The following is a 16,664-nucleotide window of genomic DNA, read 5'->3' as shown; positions in this document are numbered from 1 at the left end:
GAGGTGTTAATGTTTATTATATTATTTATTATAAGACATGTAGATGTGGTGCTTAGGGACATGGTTTAGCGGTGGACTTGGCAGCGCTGGGTTAACAGTTGGACTTGATGATCTTCAAGGTCGCTTCCAACCTAAACGATTCCATGATTCTCTTTGCTCATAAGCCTGTCCAGCCTCTGTGACTTAACCCCTAATATTTAACTTGCCAAATTCTGCAGGCTGATGACTGAACAAAACCCATGGGTTTTGAAAATCTAGATATTTTCCAGATGAACTCTTTTCAGACTTTTATTTTTGCAACCCGGATTTGGGCTGAGGACTCGAATCTCTTTAGAATACTTGAGCTGTGTTGCCTAATAATGGTAGCTGCACTGAGGAAGGGGGAGTCGCCTCTGACAGAAGCCTGCTGCTCTTCTTAACTAGGCGCGTTGTGATGGACTTCATTTTTGCAGTCACTTTGTTTTGCTCTTGCTTTGGAGACTGTCACACTTCCTCATAAAGTAGGTGGCATCTTTAATTCTTCCAGCACTAGCAAAAGAAGGAAGATGTGTGTCCTCGGGGACCTGCTGCCGGGATGTAGCAAAGGCTGCCTGCAACCTGCCCTAGGGACGCCCCGGTGGGAGAGGCGGGGCGGGGCGGGCAGGCCGCGGGCGGCGGGGGCGGTCGTGCTTCGCCCCCTGGGCCGCTTGGCCCCCTTCTGGCTCATGTTCTGAGAAGTCACGGAGGTGTCTGCGCGGCTGAGTGTTAGCAAAAAAAAAAAAAAGGGGGGGGGGGGGAAATTGTGGCTTTTTTTTGGTTTTGCGACGTTGTGTTCCGTACCTCGCCGCCGGGCAGGCCAGGACCCGGCGGGCAGCTGCCGGCCTGCGCGCTGTGGCCCGCCCGCCTCAGGCGACAGCGCGCCGCTGCGGCTCCTCCGCCTGAGGTGTCCCAAAGGCGGCTGCGGCCGCGGGGGTCCCTGGGAGAGGGCAGAGGGACCCGCACGCCCGTGGCAGCTGCAGCCGCGGCGTGCGAGGGGCGAGCGGGACCCGCAGCCGCCACCGCGCCCGCCTCCGCCCCGCGAACTGCACTTCCCGGCGGGCAGCGGGGCAGCGCGAGGGAGGGCGCATGCGCGCGCGGGGCTGCGAGGGGTTCCTCGGCCTGAGGCGGCCGGTATCGCCCGCTCTGCTCCGCTCCCCGCCCCGCCCGCCGCCGCAGGTGAGCCCCGCTCCCACGGACACCGCCGCCTCCCCCTGCCCTCCCTCGGGCCGGGTCCCCCGTGCCTGCCCCGCTCGGCGCGGCCCCGCGGAGCGCCTCAGCCTGTCCCCGGGGCGGAGGGCGGGTGTCTGGGAGCGTGGCGGTCTCTGCAGAGAAGAGATGTCTGATGGCCGGCCGGCTGGCCGGCCAGCAGCTGTAACGTTGCGCTTGACCGGATTCTTCTAAAGGTTTTTCACGTACCGAAAGGTGAGGGAACCGCCCGGAGCCGGCCCGAGCGGCTGCCGGGGCGGCGGGGCGCCCTCCCCAGCCCAGCGCAGCCCGCCTCCTCGTTCCTGTGCGCAGCGATAATGCGTCCTCATTAATAAAGCATACGTGGGTCGTATGATCATTGGGCTCTTCCTTCTTCTGTTCCTCATAGGTTCTTCTCTCTCAAAGTAGCTGAGAAAGGACAATGGGAGTTCAAGGACTTTGGAAACTGCTTGAATGCGCTGGGAGACCTATAAACCCAGAGACGCTGGAAGGAAAAATTCTTGCTGTTGGTATCCTTTCAAAGTAAAGCTGAGGAACCAAATTTGTGAGGGAGATTATTTGAACTGTTTCAGTTATTTCTACGTGATCTGTTCTGTTTAGCTTTTTTTTTTTAACATATTTTAAATCATGGCAATACTTTGATAAGTAGATGTTATGCTTTATAGTATGTGGAATGCTAAGGTTTTTTTTTTATGTTTTAAAAAAGAGACTAATAGATTCCTTACACAAGTGTTGGGCTATAGGATTTTGTGCTTTATAAATAAATGCACTGCTCTCAGTAGGCCTGTAAGATGAAAATGTTTTAAATACTTTTGCATCAACTTTTCTATCATATATACTTCGTTAAAGACTAGAAAGATGTGGAAAGAAGTTACTCTTTATTTATTTGTAAAAATAACTGGGGAGGTACTACTTGCTGCACAGTTGTTTCAACTCTGCTTTTTGTCCAGGGCAATAAGGGCAAGAATTTGTTCTTCTCTGAAGTTCACAAGTATTTAGATAATCTTGGTTTCAATAGGCCAAGCCTGGAACAGTGGGCAAAAGCCACTCAGTCAAATGTGCACTTTATAGAAAACTATTAATATGGTATATGTGTAAGATAGCACATTTTTTCCTCTTAACGGTTCTTTAAGATATCAGTATTTGGTTGAACCAAGCAATAAAGGGAGCCAGAGATCGTGGTGGTAATTCCATACAAAATGCTCACCTTCTCACTCTGTTTCATCGACTTTGCAAGTTACTTTTTTTCCGAATTCGACCCGTCTTTGTGTTTGATGGAGAGGCACCGCTTCTGAAGAGACAGACCTTGGTAAGTACCTTTGCTGAGTCATTGTAATGCAAAATAGGATGTACGTCTGCTGATACTAAGTAGCCATTTTCAATTTCCTTCTTATTCTGCTTACGCTTCTGAGCCATGAGGATGTGCTTGAAGCGCACTGCTGTGCAGGTGTTCTTTGCAGTCCCAGTCTTGGTTAGCTGTTTGAACATGCAGCGTCTCCTTTTTGATATATTAATTTTGATTTGTGTAGAAACCAGGTTGCAGAGGTAGATGATGGCATAAACCTGAGCCTTGCTCCAGAATGGACCTGCACACAACTCTTGCAAGCATTTGTACCCAGAAGCTGAAAACTGTTCCTGAGTCCCACAGAGGAAACTGACAAGAGAGAGATTTAGAGGATCTGAAGGCTCTGTCCCCATTGATGTAGGATGAGTTAGGAGTTGCTCATAGACTCAGCACAGGGAATTATAACAGTAATTCACTGTATGTGTATCTTCAACATCCAGAAAAATCTCATTGGTGTTAATCTTATTTTCACAGGCTAAGCGAAGACAAAGAAAGGAAGTTGCCATCAGTGATTCCAGGAAAACTACAGAGAAACTCTTGAAAACATTTTTGAAGAGACAAGTTATCAAAACTGCTCTTAAAGGCAAAAGGCAAGAATAAAAATTATTTCCCCCTTGTTTATAAGTGGCAGGTAAGTTTTTACGTAGCTATTAATCACTTTTTTTTTTCTTTTTCTTTTTCTTTCCCTAAGCAATGAAGTTTTGCCCAGTATTACACAAGTTCGAAGAGAAGAAATTGATGATATGTATGTATTGCCTTCTTTAGAGGACGAAGAGAAGAACAGGTAGGTAGAATTAAGGAAAATAGCTTAAATGGCTATAATAAACTCAGATAAAAGTATAAACCACGTTTTTTGAGGCTCCTGAAAGGCCTTTGACCCATGAGACACTTATAATACATAAAGTGTATTTCTTTATATTTTATTTCAGTTTGGTTTTGGAGAGTTTGGTTTATAGGTCTGGATACAGAAGCCTTCTAGTTATTTACGGGAAAGTAACAGAAGAAGTTTTCGGCCCACAGATTAAATTTGTACACTGGATTCATGTTTAAGGATAAAAGTGCTGCCTCAGTCTCTGTGGACATATCCATATGACTAAATGGAACTGATTGTTCAATCTTGGATAGCTGGTGTGTGGCAGCTTGATTCCGGTTTGCGTCCCCTCATTCAGTAGTGTAGATGTGTTCAGCAGAAGTAGGCTTTGTATGTAACTGTCAAACTTGTGACATCTTCTTAAGTAACACTAAGTGGGAATGTGGAGCCATCCGTTAGATTACTCTTTGCACATCTTGTATATATTTTTATATACTCTAAATGCTGACCAAATAAGAATCAGGTAATGATTTAAACAGCAACAGTTGTCTCAGTCTAGTTTTAACTGATATAACCCTGCCTTCTTGCTTTCTGTTCAGACAGAACAGAACTTGTGTATGTATTTATATGTGTATGTATGTGCATTTGTATGTGTGTGTACTTTGAAGTTGTGTGGGAATTTTTGTGCTTATCAGTGACTAATGTCCTTTTGCTTAAAGTTAAGAACTTTATTTTCCTAGGTAAATGTCTACATCTTTTTTTCTCTTTGTGGTTTTTAGTTCGGAGGAGGAAGATGAAAAAGAATGGGAAGTGAGAATGAGCCAAAAAAAGATGTTGCAGGTAAGTGCGTCCTGATTGCCCTGTTACTGTGAACAATCCTCTCGTTTGTGTGCTATGCTTAAAAGACACATAAAAAGGTTAAAAAAAAAAAAGTGTTTGGAGGTATAGGTCTTACTATAGCATTACTTGTCAAGCAAACAAGTTAATTTTCAGTACTCTATGAGTTCCTACTAATGAGGAAATACAAATGTAATTTTCTCCAGGAGAATACAGCAGAATAGGAATTTCTTACGGTATCTTTTTTTTTTTTTTTTTCTTTTGACTGCCTTCTCTGGACCTGTGGAAAATAAATTGTTTTTTGTAATGATATAAGTGAAATGTATGCATTTGTGCACCTGTGTATGCATGTGTAAGACAGCATATTTAACAAAATTCCCATGCTTCTCCAAATATGAATTGATGTTGAAGCACTTCAGTCCTTCAGTTTTCACTGGTAAATTCTGTATTCCCTTTTGATGTGCTGATCTCATGGGAAGAGAAGAAAAGAAATATATAACCTAAGAAGAAGGCATAATGAATAATAAAATTATCTCTGCTTTCATCAAAGTGAAAAAGAAAAAACTTTTGGAAATACTGTTTATCTTTGAAGTAGTTCTCGCAAGAAGAGAACCTCTTTGGAAGGATAAAATCAAACTAGCTGAGGCTATAGGACCTGCTTCTGTAGTTTATACTAAATATCTTTTTGTAAAAAGAATAACACCAAGTTTCTCTGTATAGTGTACATCAATAATTACGTACTTTACATTATTTTATTAGGTAGTAGTTACCTTTTTTTCTTAACTGTTTTTTTCACAATATAGGAAGTAGCAACAAAGATTTTGTGGGTTTTTTTGTTGTTTGGAATGATGCTCTGAATATTTTATTGGTTTTGCTGTGCTGTAATATAAAATAGATGTTTATGTTGTTTTCCATTTTTATAGGAAGAGTTATGTGAAAATCCTCACTCTGTAGATATTGAATCAGAAGATTTCAACAAGCTGCCTCCAGAAATAAAACATGAGATCTTGACTGATATGAAAGAATTTACAAAGCGAAAAAGAACATTATTTGAAGCAATGCCCGAGGTAACATTTAAAATAGTTTTCAAGCCATCAGAATGGAGCTATTGCCATTAATGCAGATGAAGATTGCGTAAGAGTATCACATCTGGAGAGCTTTACCCCCCGGCCTATTTAATAAAAGATGTTATGTTGAGGGGAAAAAGAACCCATGAGATAATGACTCTTAACAGAGCCTTCCCGTGTGTCTATTCAGAGTCCTGTCTCTTGATTTCCACTAAAATTGGCAGAGCTAGTTCAGTTTGGCAAGAATGAAAAAAATCATGCTGTGTCTCATGCTCATCGCCGTTATGCCCAAGATTTCAATTGCGAGAACGCGCTGCTGGTGTGGATAAACCAGGCAGAATGAACGCAGCCTGAATTCCAAACCTCGGGTTGTTAGGGGAGCTGGCAGCTGGGAAAGAGGCTTTTGTAACTTAGGCAGATGTGTTACTGAAACCATTCAGGGAGAAATGGGGAATCCTTTAGTGCCACTTCTACAATAGCTTTTCAGAGCACAGTTAGATTTTAAAAGTACAATATATGTCAGATCAAATGCTAGCTTGTGCCCACGTGTAAGCTAAGAACCATCATCTTAAAACCATCCACATGTGGATTCTGTTTATAATTGCATTGTTTTTAAGATGGGGACCAGCTCCATTATCCAGCTAAGTTTTGTTGGTCACATCACTGAGATCGCGTTGCGTTTAGCCAGCATTCAGAACTACTTAATGCTACCTTTTAGAATTGTTGTGTGTTACTGGGCTGGTGTTGCTGTTACTCGGGAGTGCAGCAGTCAGTAAAAGACAAATGTTTCCTGCTTAAAGGAAACTCTTAAAAGGCTCTCCAGAGCGTGGTAAATGAACTTGCTTAAAAGGTGCAACTAGTGGCATTTTATTTAAATTGACTTGGTTGGTTTTTGTTTTGTTTTGTTTTGTTTTGTTTTTTTTAAGGAGTCCAATGACTTTTCCCAGTACCAGCTTAGGGGTTTGCTTAAGAAAAGCAACCTCAATCGGTGCATAGAAAATGTACAAAAAGAACTGAATCAACAGCACTCGGGTGAAATCCAAACACAATATGAAAATGAAGGTGGTTTTGTGAAAGAAGTGGAATCTAGGAGGGTAGTCTCTGAAGACACTTCTCACTATATCCTAATAAAGGGTATGTCAGGTCGTTAATTTTGTAAAACCTCTTGTTTGGTGTGTGCAGCTGTCAGTTTTAAGAAAAAGCTGAATATTGTTTACAGGTGCATGTAGCCGATACTTTGTATGAAATGTGCATTCCTGTTAAGCACAATTAACTGTGTTCTGTAAACATGTAGAAAACTGGTTTATTAATCTCTATACAATGATGTTCATTATGTAGAATGGAATGTTAGTATAAAGCAGTTTTTTACCAAAAAAAAAATCAACAAAAAACTTTCTTTCAGGTATTCAAGCAAAAGAAGCTACAGGTAGAGACTTGGAAACTACTGCAGGACCCTCATCCAAGATGCTTGAATTTACTAAATCAAATAAAATCAATGAATCTCCTGCTAATGCAAAGCGAGTTGCATCTGACAAGTTGCAGACAGAGAAAGATGACAATGTGGTGACAGCACCACCTTCTCCTCGGACTTTGCTTGCTATCCAGGCAGCTATGGTAGAAAGCAGCTCAGAAGAAGAACTGGGAGAAGATACAGGACAATTGAACATGGACCAGTCTGTAACAGAGGAAGGCAGTGTGTCCCCAAGAACACTACAGGCAATTCATCAAGCTCTGAGTGATGATGATAAAAGGGAGGAAGTTGTTACTGTTAGAACTGATGGAGTGCTACCAGAAGGGAAGGATTTTCTGCTTAGTAACTCAGATGAGGAAGATCAGATTCCTGAACTTAAAGAGGGAAAAAAAATACCTACGTTTACAATTCATTCATCAAACCGAGTGATGGTGCAAGACACTGAATTTGAACAGAAGAGTCAGGAGTTGGAAAAAAATCATATCACACCCAAGGACACCAGTATATCCAGAGCTGAAAATTATTCTTGTATGGATGATACTAGAAAAGGCAAAGAAGATGTAGACAAAGAAGGAAATGGTTCCAAAATGGACTTAAATTCTTTGGGAGATAAGGATATAAACTTGTACATGCAGAAGCCAAGCTGTTCCCCTGTACAAACTAGTATAGGGGCGTTGAGTCATGCTGAAACAACAGACCTTTCTAAAAATGAGGAAAACTTGAAAATTTCTGAAAATACAGACGAGGCAATTTCGCGAACGGAAGAGAATGTATCTGAGGTACAAAAGGATACTACATTTTTTCCAGAAGCAAAAGGTCCTGAGGAGGAAAGAGAAGGGATATCACAGTCTGAAGACAGTGATTCTGATGGTATGTGCTTTTTAATTGTGTAAAAAGATAAGAAAATAGGACCTTATTGTATTTGTAGTCAGTTGAAGTTAACCTTTTCTCCTAGTAAGAAACGCTTTAAAATACATCTATTCTTACGTAGGTAGGAGGTGGGAAGAAAATCTGAGCTATGTTTTTCCCCTTGGTGTTATGTTTTATCATTGAAACCTGAGTATACAATACAGAGAGTCAGGAAGGCATGCTGTTGTGTGTGTCGAACTTAAATGGTGTATGAATGGTTAACGACTTGGTTTCTGTAATTTCACAATCCTTATATCTATTTACTGCATATAGGAAAAAAAACACTGCCCAGCTTAACAATGTGTACAAATACTTATTTTTAAACAAGCAGCAGGAAGTTGAAATCTTAATTTTCCTTTAATAGGAAGCTTTATTGAGGTGGATACTGAAATCAGTAATAAGGCTGAGTTTCCTACTAAATATGATGAAAAACTGAGTGATGCAGGAGCACTTCCAGAAATGGAGACAGACAGACATGATATTGTCACACAGGACTTGCTGAAGGAGTCTGAGGAAGAGCAGATGGCAAACGATCAGAATGTTGAAAGAGAAGATGATGGTAAAGATGCAGTGGATGAGTGGCAAGACGTCAGTTTGGTAACTCCTTATTATTTGTTTTGAGCTAGTAATGAAGTGCTCTGTCCCCAAACAGTTTTTAAGGACAGGTATTGGACAGCTTCTTACTGGTTCATTGCTTTCTCATATATGTATCTAATTCTATGGGAACTGATTTTTCTTTAAAGATGGTGGTTAACCATAATCTCTCTGAAATCAGGGAAACTTTTAAGGTTTTAGCACTCTGGTGAATAGACCTATCTCTGGTCTTATAATTTGCTCCATTAGAGAAGCTATGACAACTTCCAAGTGTGAACTAAAAGAGCATATACTACTAGAATAATTATAGTTGGAGAATTAGTGCTTTGCTTAACTAAGTATACCTGAATTGTTGAAATAAAGAAAATCTTGTTTTATTTTTTCAGGAAGAACTAGAAGAATTAGAAAATGACCTTTCTGCTGAGCAGAATGTGCTTCAGGCTCAAAAACAGCAGCAGGAACGTGTTGCTGCCTCTGTAACAGGACAGATGTTCTTGGAAAGCCAGGTAGTATTTGTTGAATCATTTTGACTTGATATAGCATGATGTAGTGCCCCCCTCCACCCCAGTCAAACATTTTCTCAAAAGCTGTTAGTAATTTTGCTTAATTATAGGTCACCTCTTTTCTTCTTAGGAGCTTGTTTTCTTTAGTCTGCTTGATTTAAAATATTGAAAGTATCGAGATAATCTTGAATTCCAACAATTTTAGATAACTGTTAACACTATAAAATAATAATAAAGTTATGAATAAATCAACATTTTTTTAAGCACCAACTTTTTAAGGTTCGGCCAGTTTGATCTTTGCCTGTTGCTGTGAAAGGTGCAAATTGAACAAAAAAAAAATAGTAGGAAGTTACATTCAGCAGTATGGAATTGATGTAATCTGGGTGTTAAGTAAATTGTGATTTTCCCCTAGGGATTAAAAGATAAAAGCTAACAGATGAAACATTACCTGTTTTCTCTCCATCCTACAGGAGCTTCTCCGTCTGTTTGGCATTCCATATATCGAAGCTCCGATGGAGGCAGAGGCACAGTGTGCTATACTGGACCTTACTGATCAGACCTCTGGGACAATCACAGATGATAGTGATGTTTGGTTATTTGGTGCACGACATGTTTATAAAAATTTCTTCAGTCAAAACAAATATGTGGAATATTATCAGTATGTTGATTTTCAAAACCAGCTAGGTAAGCCTCAGGTATCGATTTGTTAAATACGGTCTTTAATAAGACAGCGCTGCCATGTATCTTTCTGAAGTTGTGTTTCCTACAGAATTTTGTGTGTCTGTTATTGCAATGCCTGTTCTTTGGAGAGTCTCTAAAGACATTCAGTTGGGTTGCTGTGTTTACTGCCAGATGACCCCCCTGAATTTGCAGACACCCGCATTTAATACGCTGAGTTAGTGTGCTGATCATGAAGGCTGGAGGTATGAACTATGGTACCAGTTTCTGGGTAAATGTCAGCATGACTTTTCTGACATGGTGAGAAAATTATAGTCTGATGTTATCAGATGTATAGTCTTCTGGAAATGGAAGTTAATTTTGGACATACTGACACATAATGTATTAGAAGAGGATCTGCACATACGTATGGTCTGTAAAAGGTTTTTCATTTAGTTAATACTGACAGCTTTTTTCTTCTTTCAGATTGCTCTTGTACCAGTCTAATCAAATTGTTGCTAATTATGTTGAACTACTAAACTTCAATGTCACATAGTGTGTTAAGGAAAATATGAGCCAATTTTAACTTTTTCATGTGCCTTGTTTAAGCAGAACTCTTCTAAAATCAGTTTTGACGTTTTCAAAGTTGAGAGGCTATAGACTTTGAAATAATATTTTAATGTCTTCAGCATGTAAAATTTCACAACATTTTTATGTGGTGAAAAATGTCTTTGGCTTCTTCTCCCAGCAAATTGAATGAAACATTTTTTTCCCCTACTTACACCTACTTAGGTATGCTACTGTAGCTTGCTTGGAAAGGATTGATGTAAAAGCATGTGTGTGATTTTTAGCTGTTATTAATGTACTAAACCAGAGCATTTATTTATTTATTGGGGAAAAATAGTCACCATTGGTCTTCATGTCACATTCCTCTGCAGTCTTGTACTTCTACTCCTTTTCCATGCGTTGCATAATTCCCCTTTCTTGACAGTTGATGTATATCCTGACTAGCGTGCTGATGGTCTTGCTTTGTGTGCTTGGACACACAGCCCTCCTTTCCTTCACTGATTTTTTTTTTTTTTTAAATCTAAATTCCTGAAGCTAGTTACTAAAAATCAATCTTGTTGCCTCTGATCTTATAATGTACCAAGTAGAACTGGTCAGCTGAGTTCTTCCTTCTTTCTGGTTGTTTCACAGGCTCTTTTGATCTACTTAGTAACCGCACTAGCACAGAGTAAAAGGCTTCCAGTTTGGTAACACTTTCAAGGAGCAGACGCATTGATATTATGGACTGCAATTAAAACTGAGTGTTTTTATTTCTGATTCGGGGGTTATTAAACTCAGGTCAGCATTAGATGAGAACAGGACAGTAACTGTATGTAAAATGATACCTCTTAGCTCTTAGAAACCCACAATTTCCCAATGGTCTTTACATTGTAACATTTTAATTTTGGCACGATGTATTTGCCAAGTTAGCACCACTATCGGTGCTTGAGCTAGCAGCAGCATATTGACACTGCTCCAGAATATAATTTAGCAAATTCTGATGTTGAATTAAATGTAATTTTACAGAGTTAATGCCTTAGTGTTCCTTTTGTTTTTTGCCTTTCAGATAATATATCATTTTTTAATTCGTAAGAGAACAGATGTGGAATTCACTGGTTTTATTTGGTTTACGCACTTTCTTTTACAGGGTTGGATCGAAGCAAGCTAATTAATTTGGCATACTTGCTTGGAAGTGACTACACTGAGGGCATCCCAAATGTTGGCTTTGTAACAGCGATGGAGATTTTAAATGAATTTCCTGGGCACGGCTTGGAACCCCTCGTAAAATTTGCGTACGCTTCATCGTATTTTGCTTTTTTGTCTCTCCATAATATGAATATTAGTGAATATACTTTTCTGCTGCTTAAGCATGCCACAAAACATATGACCATCATTAAGGAGACTAAGTTAACTGTAAAATATGTGACTCCATTATATCGCTATTTGAAATGGCAGGTAAATAAGGTGACATGTTGATACAGCACTTACAGTGAGACTAATGAAGACAATAGAACAGCTGTAGAACTGTGCGACTGCCTCTGAGTTCATTGCAGAGCTGGATCCGTAGAGGAGTGGAGGTTTATTCTCCCTGAGTTTGTGAGAAGGTGCTGTAGCTTGCTCGTAGAGAAAAGAGACTTGATGAGTGAGGAATGGATGACCTGGAAAGAGACAGACAGGTAGGCTGTGGGGAAGAACAAGATTTGAAGAGGGCCCAGCCAGTTGGCAATGGCAAGGATGGTTAGAAGTCTTTTTTTTTTTTTTTTTTTTTCCTTCCCTTCCCTTGCATACCAAAAAACCTCCAAAAATGATCGTTATGTGTGGAACATCCTCCCCAGCTGAGGCTGAATTTAGGGCCTTCTGTTTAGCAGCTTATGGGGAATCCTGGTGATGTTCGCTACTGCGGCTTACAATGGCTGCATTGTGTGTATGTTTTGTCTTTCCTATTTTCAGATTATATATGCCTTTGGCCATTTTTTATTTGGAAATTTCCTACCTCATCTCATGCAGTAACTGCATGAGTAGGAGGGAGTACAAAGTAGGGAGACTAAGGCTATTGAAATTAGCATGGTGGCTCTTGATTTCCAAATTATATTTTATGGAGGCAAATGGATACTTTCCTCTGTTTTTCAGTGAGTGGTGGAATGAAGCTCAGAAGAATAAGAAATTGAGACCTAATCCACATGATACCAAAGTCAAGAAGAAACTGCGAGAGCTGCAGCTTTCTTCAGGTTTCCCAAATCCAGCAGTGGCAGAAGCATACCTGAAGCCTGTGGTGGATGAGACCAGGGGTTCGTTCACCTGGGGGAAGCCTGATGTAGACCAGATCAGAGAATATCCTTTTACTATATGGCAGGACTTGTTAGCTAACAGTATTCAGATTAAAGTTCATAAGGCTAGTTAGCGAGTCAGTAACGGAGTGTCAAATTCTTAACATCTCATTGGTGTGAGGGGCTCCCCGCCCCATCTGCCTGCACTCTCCTACAATGATACCAGCTCTGGAATGGAAAGGAATGCAGCCATGCGTGTGTGGCATTCAGGGCTGCTCTGCCCTCCTGAGAGAGTGGGCTGCTTCACTTTGCGTGCAAAGAGAGTCTCGTAGCTGGACCAACTAATTTCTTGTGATGTTACGTTTCTGTAACTATGCTGTGCCTATTTCTATACTTAGAGCGGGATTGTCTGCACACTCCTGATATATGTTTCCCATTTTTCACAAATAAGTTTCAAAACCTAGTCAGAAATGGTGATTCAGTCTGCGCTTTATCCCTAGTTATTCACTGCATTTCTTGCAATGATGGCTGTTTCTTGCATCCGTTGCAGCTTGAGCTGCAGTGAATTGTTGAAAAGTAGATGGCAATGCACACAGAGCTAATAGTGTTTTAAACAGTAAATGAAACTTCCAGTGCGTGCAAGTGTAAAAATAAGGTTTACTTTATAGTTATTTTGTCTTATGGCAGTACTGTATAGCCAAATGAGTTCTGTCTTCACTGAGACACGCTTTTGGAAATGTTGATATTAGAGGGAAAAGTTCTGTAACTAATGGAGATGTGACAGCGTGATTAACATACGTAGCATAATACTGGAACTGTCCACGTAAGTCACCTGTAATAACTTAAGAGTATTTGCTCTGGTTTTGTAGCAGAAAAAGCTTTCAAGTAGAGTAACTTTCCTCCAGACATTGTTTATTTGAGGAATTTTCATTTTATGTGTTTACAAAACGGCTATTACTAGTATTTTGTAAAGTTCCTTAACTTTCTGCACATTCTGTCAGGATCACTTTGGCTGGACCAGGACAAAGGTAGATGAAATCCTTTTGCCTGTGATAAAACAGCTGAACTTGCAGCAGGTAAAGTATAGAACTATGTATAGTTTAAGGGTAACTAGAAAATTGTAAGAGAAGCATTTTAAAAGGCACAGCAAGGCTTTTGTCTAAAATACATTTCTCAGAAACTGGGATTTGGCCCTTTTTTTTTTTTTTAATCTTAATATGGATGTATTTTTAAAAGTCTTTAAACTTACTTCTCTAGACTTCATTTTTGTATGATTTGGGTGTGCTGTGAGGCACTCTACATAATTTCACTTGTTGGTTTCAAATGTTGTTATCTATCAAGCACCTATCTCAAGTCCAGGTTGCTGTTTGTTCTGGATGTAACTGAAACTACAGGTACCTCAAGCACCTTTAGTACTTTTAAAAGACAGCGTGCTCTCTCTAAAAATGATTCCTAAAAATGCCCCTGAGATTTTGGTGAAGTGAGACTGACCATTTGGTACCATCCATATCCTTTGAAGAGGAGTGCAGACTGAACCGTTGAGCGAGTGCCCGTTAATAATATTACTCTAATTTCCAAATAAATGTTCTGTCAACTTTAATAAAACTTAAAAGTGAATAGTGGTGCATGCTGCGATACTGTGGAAGTCAGTTGTAAAACTAATCACCTAAGCTCAGTATCTTTTCTCCTTTTGCTATAAGCGAGATAGATAGGTAGTCTAAACCAGTGTTCTAGGTTTTCTGTCTCTCAAAGGAGTGAAAGGTACCAAAACCCATAGTTAAATCCATATACTTTCAGGTTGACTGGAACATCCGTTGGAAGCATCTGTCCCTCTTAGACAATTTTAGGGAGAATATCGAGGACTAGCTTAGTCTATACAGCAAGTCTAGGTGTGGTTGAGTAACACAGACCCATTGTGTGTGACTGCTTCTAGTTCTACTCTTAAATCCTTATACTGTAGCAGCATGTGTTAAAATGAACTTGAGTCAAATGACCGCGTTTTGTTGCACTAGCATATGCAAATGTAAAGTGCACTTACAACGTTTGCTTAGTAAACATTCTGTTGTTTTAACAGCTTGAAGCTAAGGATGTGTTTGTAAGGACATACTTCAGAGCACTACAGAGATTGTCTGTATTGGGGTTGAAAATAGCAACATATGTCTAATCATCAGCAGCACAATGTTCATGAAATTTCACTGGAGTTTGCGTATTATTTAGTTTCCGTAAAGGTTCTTGTTGCATAATTTATAATAAAGTGTAGGTATTACTATAATAATGCATCTTCTTGTGCACATCTATTTCCATGCATATTAATTTCATTAGTCCTTTGTCCTGCTTTAATTTGGGATGCTTTATAGTATAGCTGAGATAACGGCTGAATTCCCATCACAAAAACATCCAAAGGTGTTTCTCTGTTTATTTTTGATAGACTCAGCTTCGAATTGATTCATTCTTCAGACTAGCACAGCATGAAAAACTAGCTATTAAAAGTCAGAGACTGCGCAGAGCTGTGACTTGTCTGAAGAGAAAGGAAAAAGAAGCTGCCGATGAAATTCGGGAGGCCACTGCTGTTATGGAGGTTGAACTTAAACAGCATGAGGACAGGAAAGGGGAAGGTACGGCAGGCTGCGCAAATCATCAGGCTGTGGGAACAGGAGTCCAAAGTGGAAAGAGAAGAAAACATTCAGATTCCAGAAAAGAACATTTATATGGAGGTGGTTTTATTGGGAATTTGCATCTTTCAGAAACTTCTAGTGACTCCTCAGTAGAGGAATTGGAAAGCAGAGATTTAGGCAAGAGCAAAAAGAGGAAAAATGTCTCTGCAATGGAGACAGCAGACCATAACGAGAAAAAGGGGTGCAGTAGCTCAAGTGGTGAGGATGAAGAACTGGGAAACGTAGTCATGGTGACTGCCAAACCTGTGTTTGAGGGCAGAAAAAAGAAATCACAGAGTAAAAGAGGAAGAAAAAAGAAAAAGTCTTAAAGAAGAAAAATGTGAAAAAAGAGAGACTGTGTGTGCATGTTTTTTATGACTTAAGCTTTGTAAATATTCTAATGAATTTTTGATAAATAATAAATTATCCCTATTTGTCATGTATTTGTCATGCATTTTGTGTCCAGAACTTAAATAGGAGGGATTTTAAATGATGAAAAAAATTAATTTAGCACATTTACTGATAAAGACCTAGATTGGACTTGATGCAAGTTTTCTGTTTTGAGACTTTAAAATTGAGCCAAAATGTGATGCCCACTCATCTGCATTCTACCTGAGGTGAGACAGCTGTTAAAAATCACACGCAATCTGTTGCTTCCTTAACTTCAAACTTAAATGAAATTTTGAAAGCAACTTGGATTATTTGTAGGTGCTGAGAGAAGGAAAATCAGCTCAATTAGTGTTGTTTTCCTTATTCCCTTCACTATGCCTGTCTCAAAAGTTTTGTGCTCAAAGTAATGTTGCTTATTGAACCATTCATGAGACAATGGAAACCCTCGTAACCTCTCACGGAAAATCGTACAGTACAGTAAGTCCTTATGTAATCTGAGGCGCCGTAACCGTTTATGTTCTGAACGTAAAGGCCATGTTTCTAGGTTTGGAGTTACGTGACCATGTCCAAAGACAGCTTTTGCTGACAAATTCTATGTTCAGAGGTACCCGCTGGTTGCAGCACTCAAGTCGGATTAATTTGTGGGAGAAACAATGTGTTAGGCTCAGACTTCCCCCGCTTCACCTGTCTCGCTGAATGATTGTAGAATTTATTTATAGCTCCTGTGGATTAAGACAGAAAAGCACGGGATGCTGCCAGTCATACTTGGGTTCTTGCGTTACGTTTTAGTCCTTGCTTCTTTTGTCTTCTCATTTGCTGTATCGACTTCATTTCTCATTGTTTCATTGTTTGCAGGTCCAAGTTCATACAATTAAGTTTTGCGTGGAAGATTAGCCTCCCCTAAAAGGATGAAGGGCTGAGGTGAACTGGGTAGGATTTGGCCCTTATAGTTGCAGAGAGTCTAATACTTCATGTACAGTGTTTACTGGGCAAAACCTACCCCTCTTGATATTACTTTTGTAAAAGATTATCATAGTTTAAGGAAATTCTCAGTCTGGACAGCCAGTTTTACAGCAGTGGTTTGCAGATCTCTCTTTAATATTACTGAATTTTGCTTTAAAAGTGTAGATTGGGTCTCGGTGATGTGTTTGATAGTTTCTAAATGTAGAAGAGCTCCTATTAATTTCTTCTGCCAAGTCTGGTAAAGTACAGAGACCTTCAGTTCTCTGCAGGGCTTGTTTAGTGTAATTATTTTTCAGTGGCACCTAGAAACCGCCGTTGAGGTTAATTTTGCTAAAAACCGTGTGAAGTAAGAGACAGATCCTGTCCTGAATTACTTACAGTCTAAATAAGAGAAGTCTTAAAGATACCTGTATTTGTTCCCATGGC

The 16,664-nt window shown here is 39.9% G+C and overlaps 1 protein-coding gene across 5 annotated transcripts in view; it reads left to right on the top strand.

Annotated features, from left to right (window-relative positions):
- The first annotated feature begins 1,095 nt into the window (after window positions 1-1,095).
- ERCC5 (ERCC excision repair 5, endonuclease) overlaps window positions 1,096-16,664 on the top strand; it is a 32,022-nt gene continuing 16,453 nt past the window's right edge. The window contains exons 1-16 of one of the 5 annotated variants that reach the window (XM_087756311.1): window positions 1,096-1,194; window positions 1,613-1,733; window positions 2,358-2,533; window positions 3,044-3,159; window positions 3,261-3,353; window positions 4,160-4,220; window positions 5,141-5,284; window positions 6,211-6,418; window positions 6,687-7,625; window positions 8,029-8,261; window positions 8,645-8,764; window positions 9,232-9,445; window positions 11,112-11,256; window positions 12,095-12,297; window positions 13,225-13,307; window positions 14,660-15,390. In XM_087756311.1, the coding sequence (XP_087612437.1) occupies window positions 1,646-1,733; window positions 2,358-2,533; window positions 3,044-3,159; window positions 3,261-3,353; window positions 4,160-4,220; window positions 5,141-5,284; window positions 6,211-6,418; window positions 6,687-7,625; window positions 8,029-8,261; window positions 8,645-8,764; window positions 9,232-9,445; window positions 11,112-11,256; window positions 12,095-12,297; window positions 13,225-13,307; window positions 14,660-15,214 (3,378 nt within the window). In that variant the 5' untranslated portion in view covers window positions 1,096-1,194; window positions 1,613-1,645 and the 3' untranslated portion in view covers window positions 15,215-15,390. Of the gene's footprint in view, window positions 1,441-1,612; window positions 1,734-2,357; window positions 2,534-3,043; window positions 3,160-3,260; window positions 3,354-4,159; window positions 4,221-5,140; window positions 5,285-6,210; window positions 6,419-6,686; window positions 7,626-8,028; window positions 8,262-8,644; window positions 8,765-9,231; window positions 9,446-11,111; window positions 11,257-12,094; window positions 12,298-13,224; window positions 13,308-14,305; window positions 14,598-14,659; window positions 15,394-16,664 lie in introns of those variants that run through there. The other 4 variants (XM_087756314.1, XM_087756313.1, XM_087756310.1 and 1 more) reach the window with 4 other exon arrangements.

The sequence above is a fragment of the Nipponia nippon genome, unplaced genomic scaffold (assembly GCF_047370975.1).
Source record: "Nipponia nippon isolate SJK-2023a ecotype South Korea unplaced genomic scaffold, ASM4737097v1 scaffold_2, whole genome shotgun sequence".
In the NCBI taxonomy this organism is placed as follows: domain Eukaryota; kingdom Metazoa; phylum Chordata; class Aves; order Pelecaniformes; family Threskiornithidae; genus Nipponia; species Nipponia nippon.
Note: the sequence above shows the minus strand (reverse complement) of the source record. Positions and strands in the feature narration are given on the sequence as shown.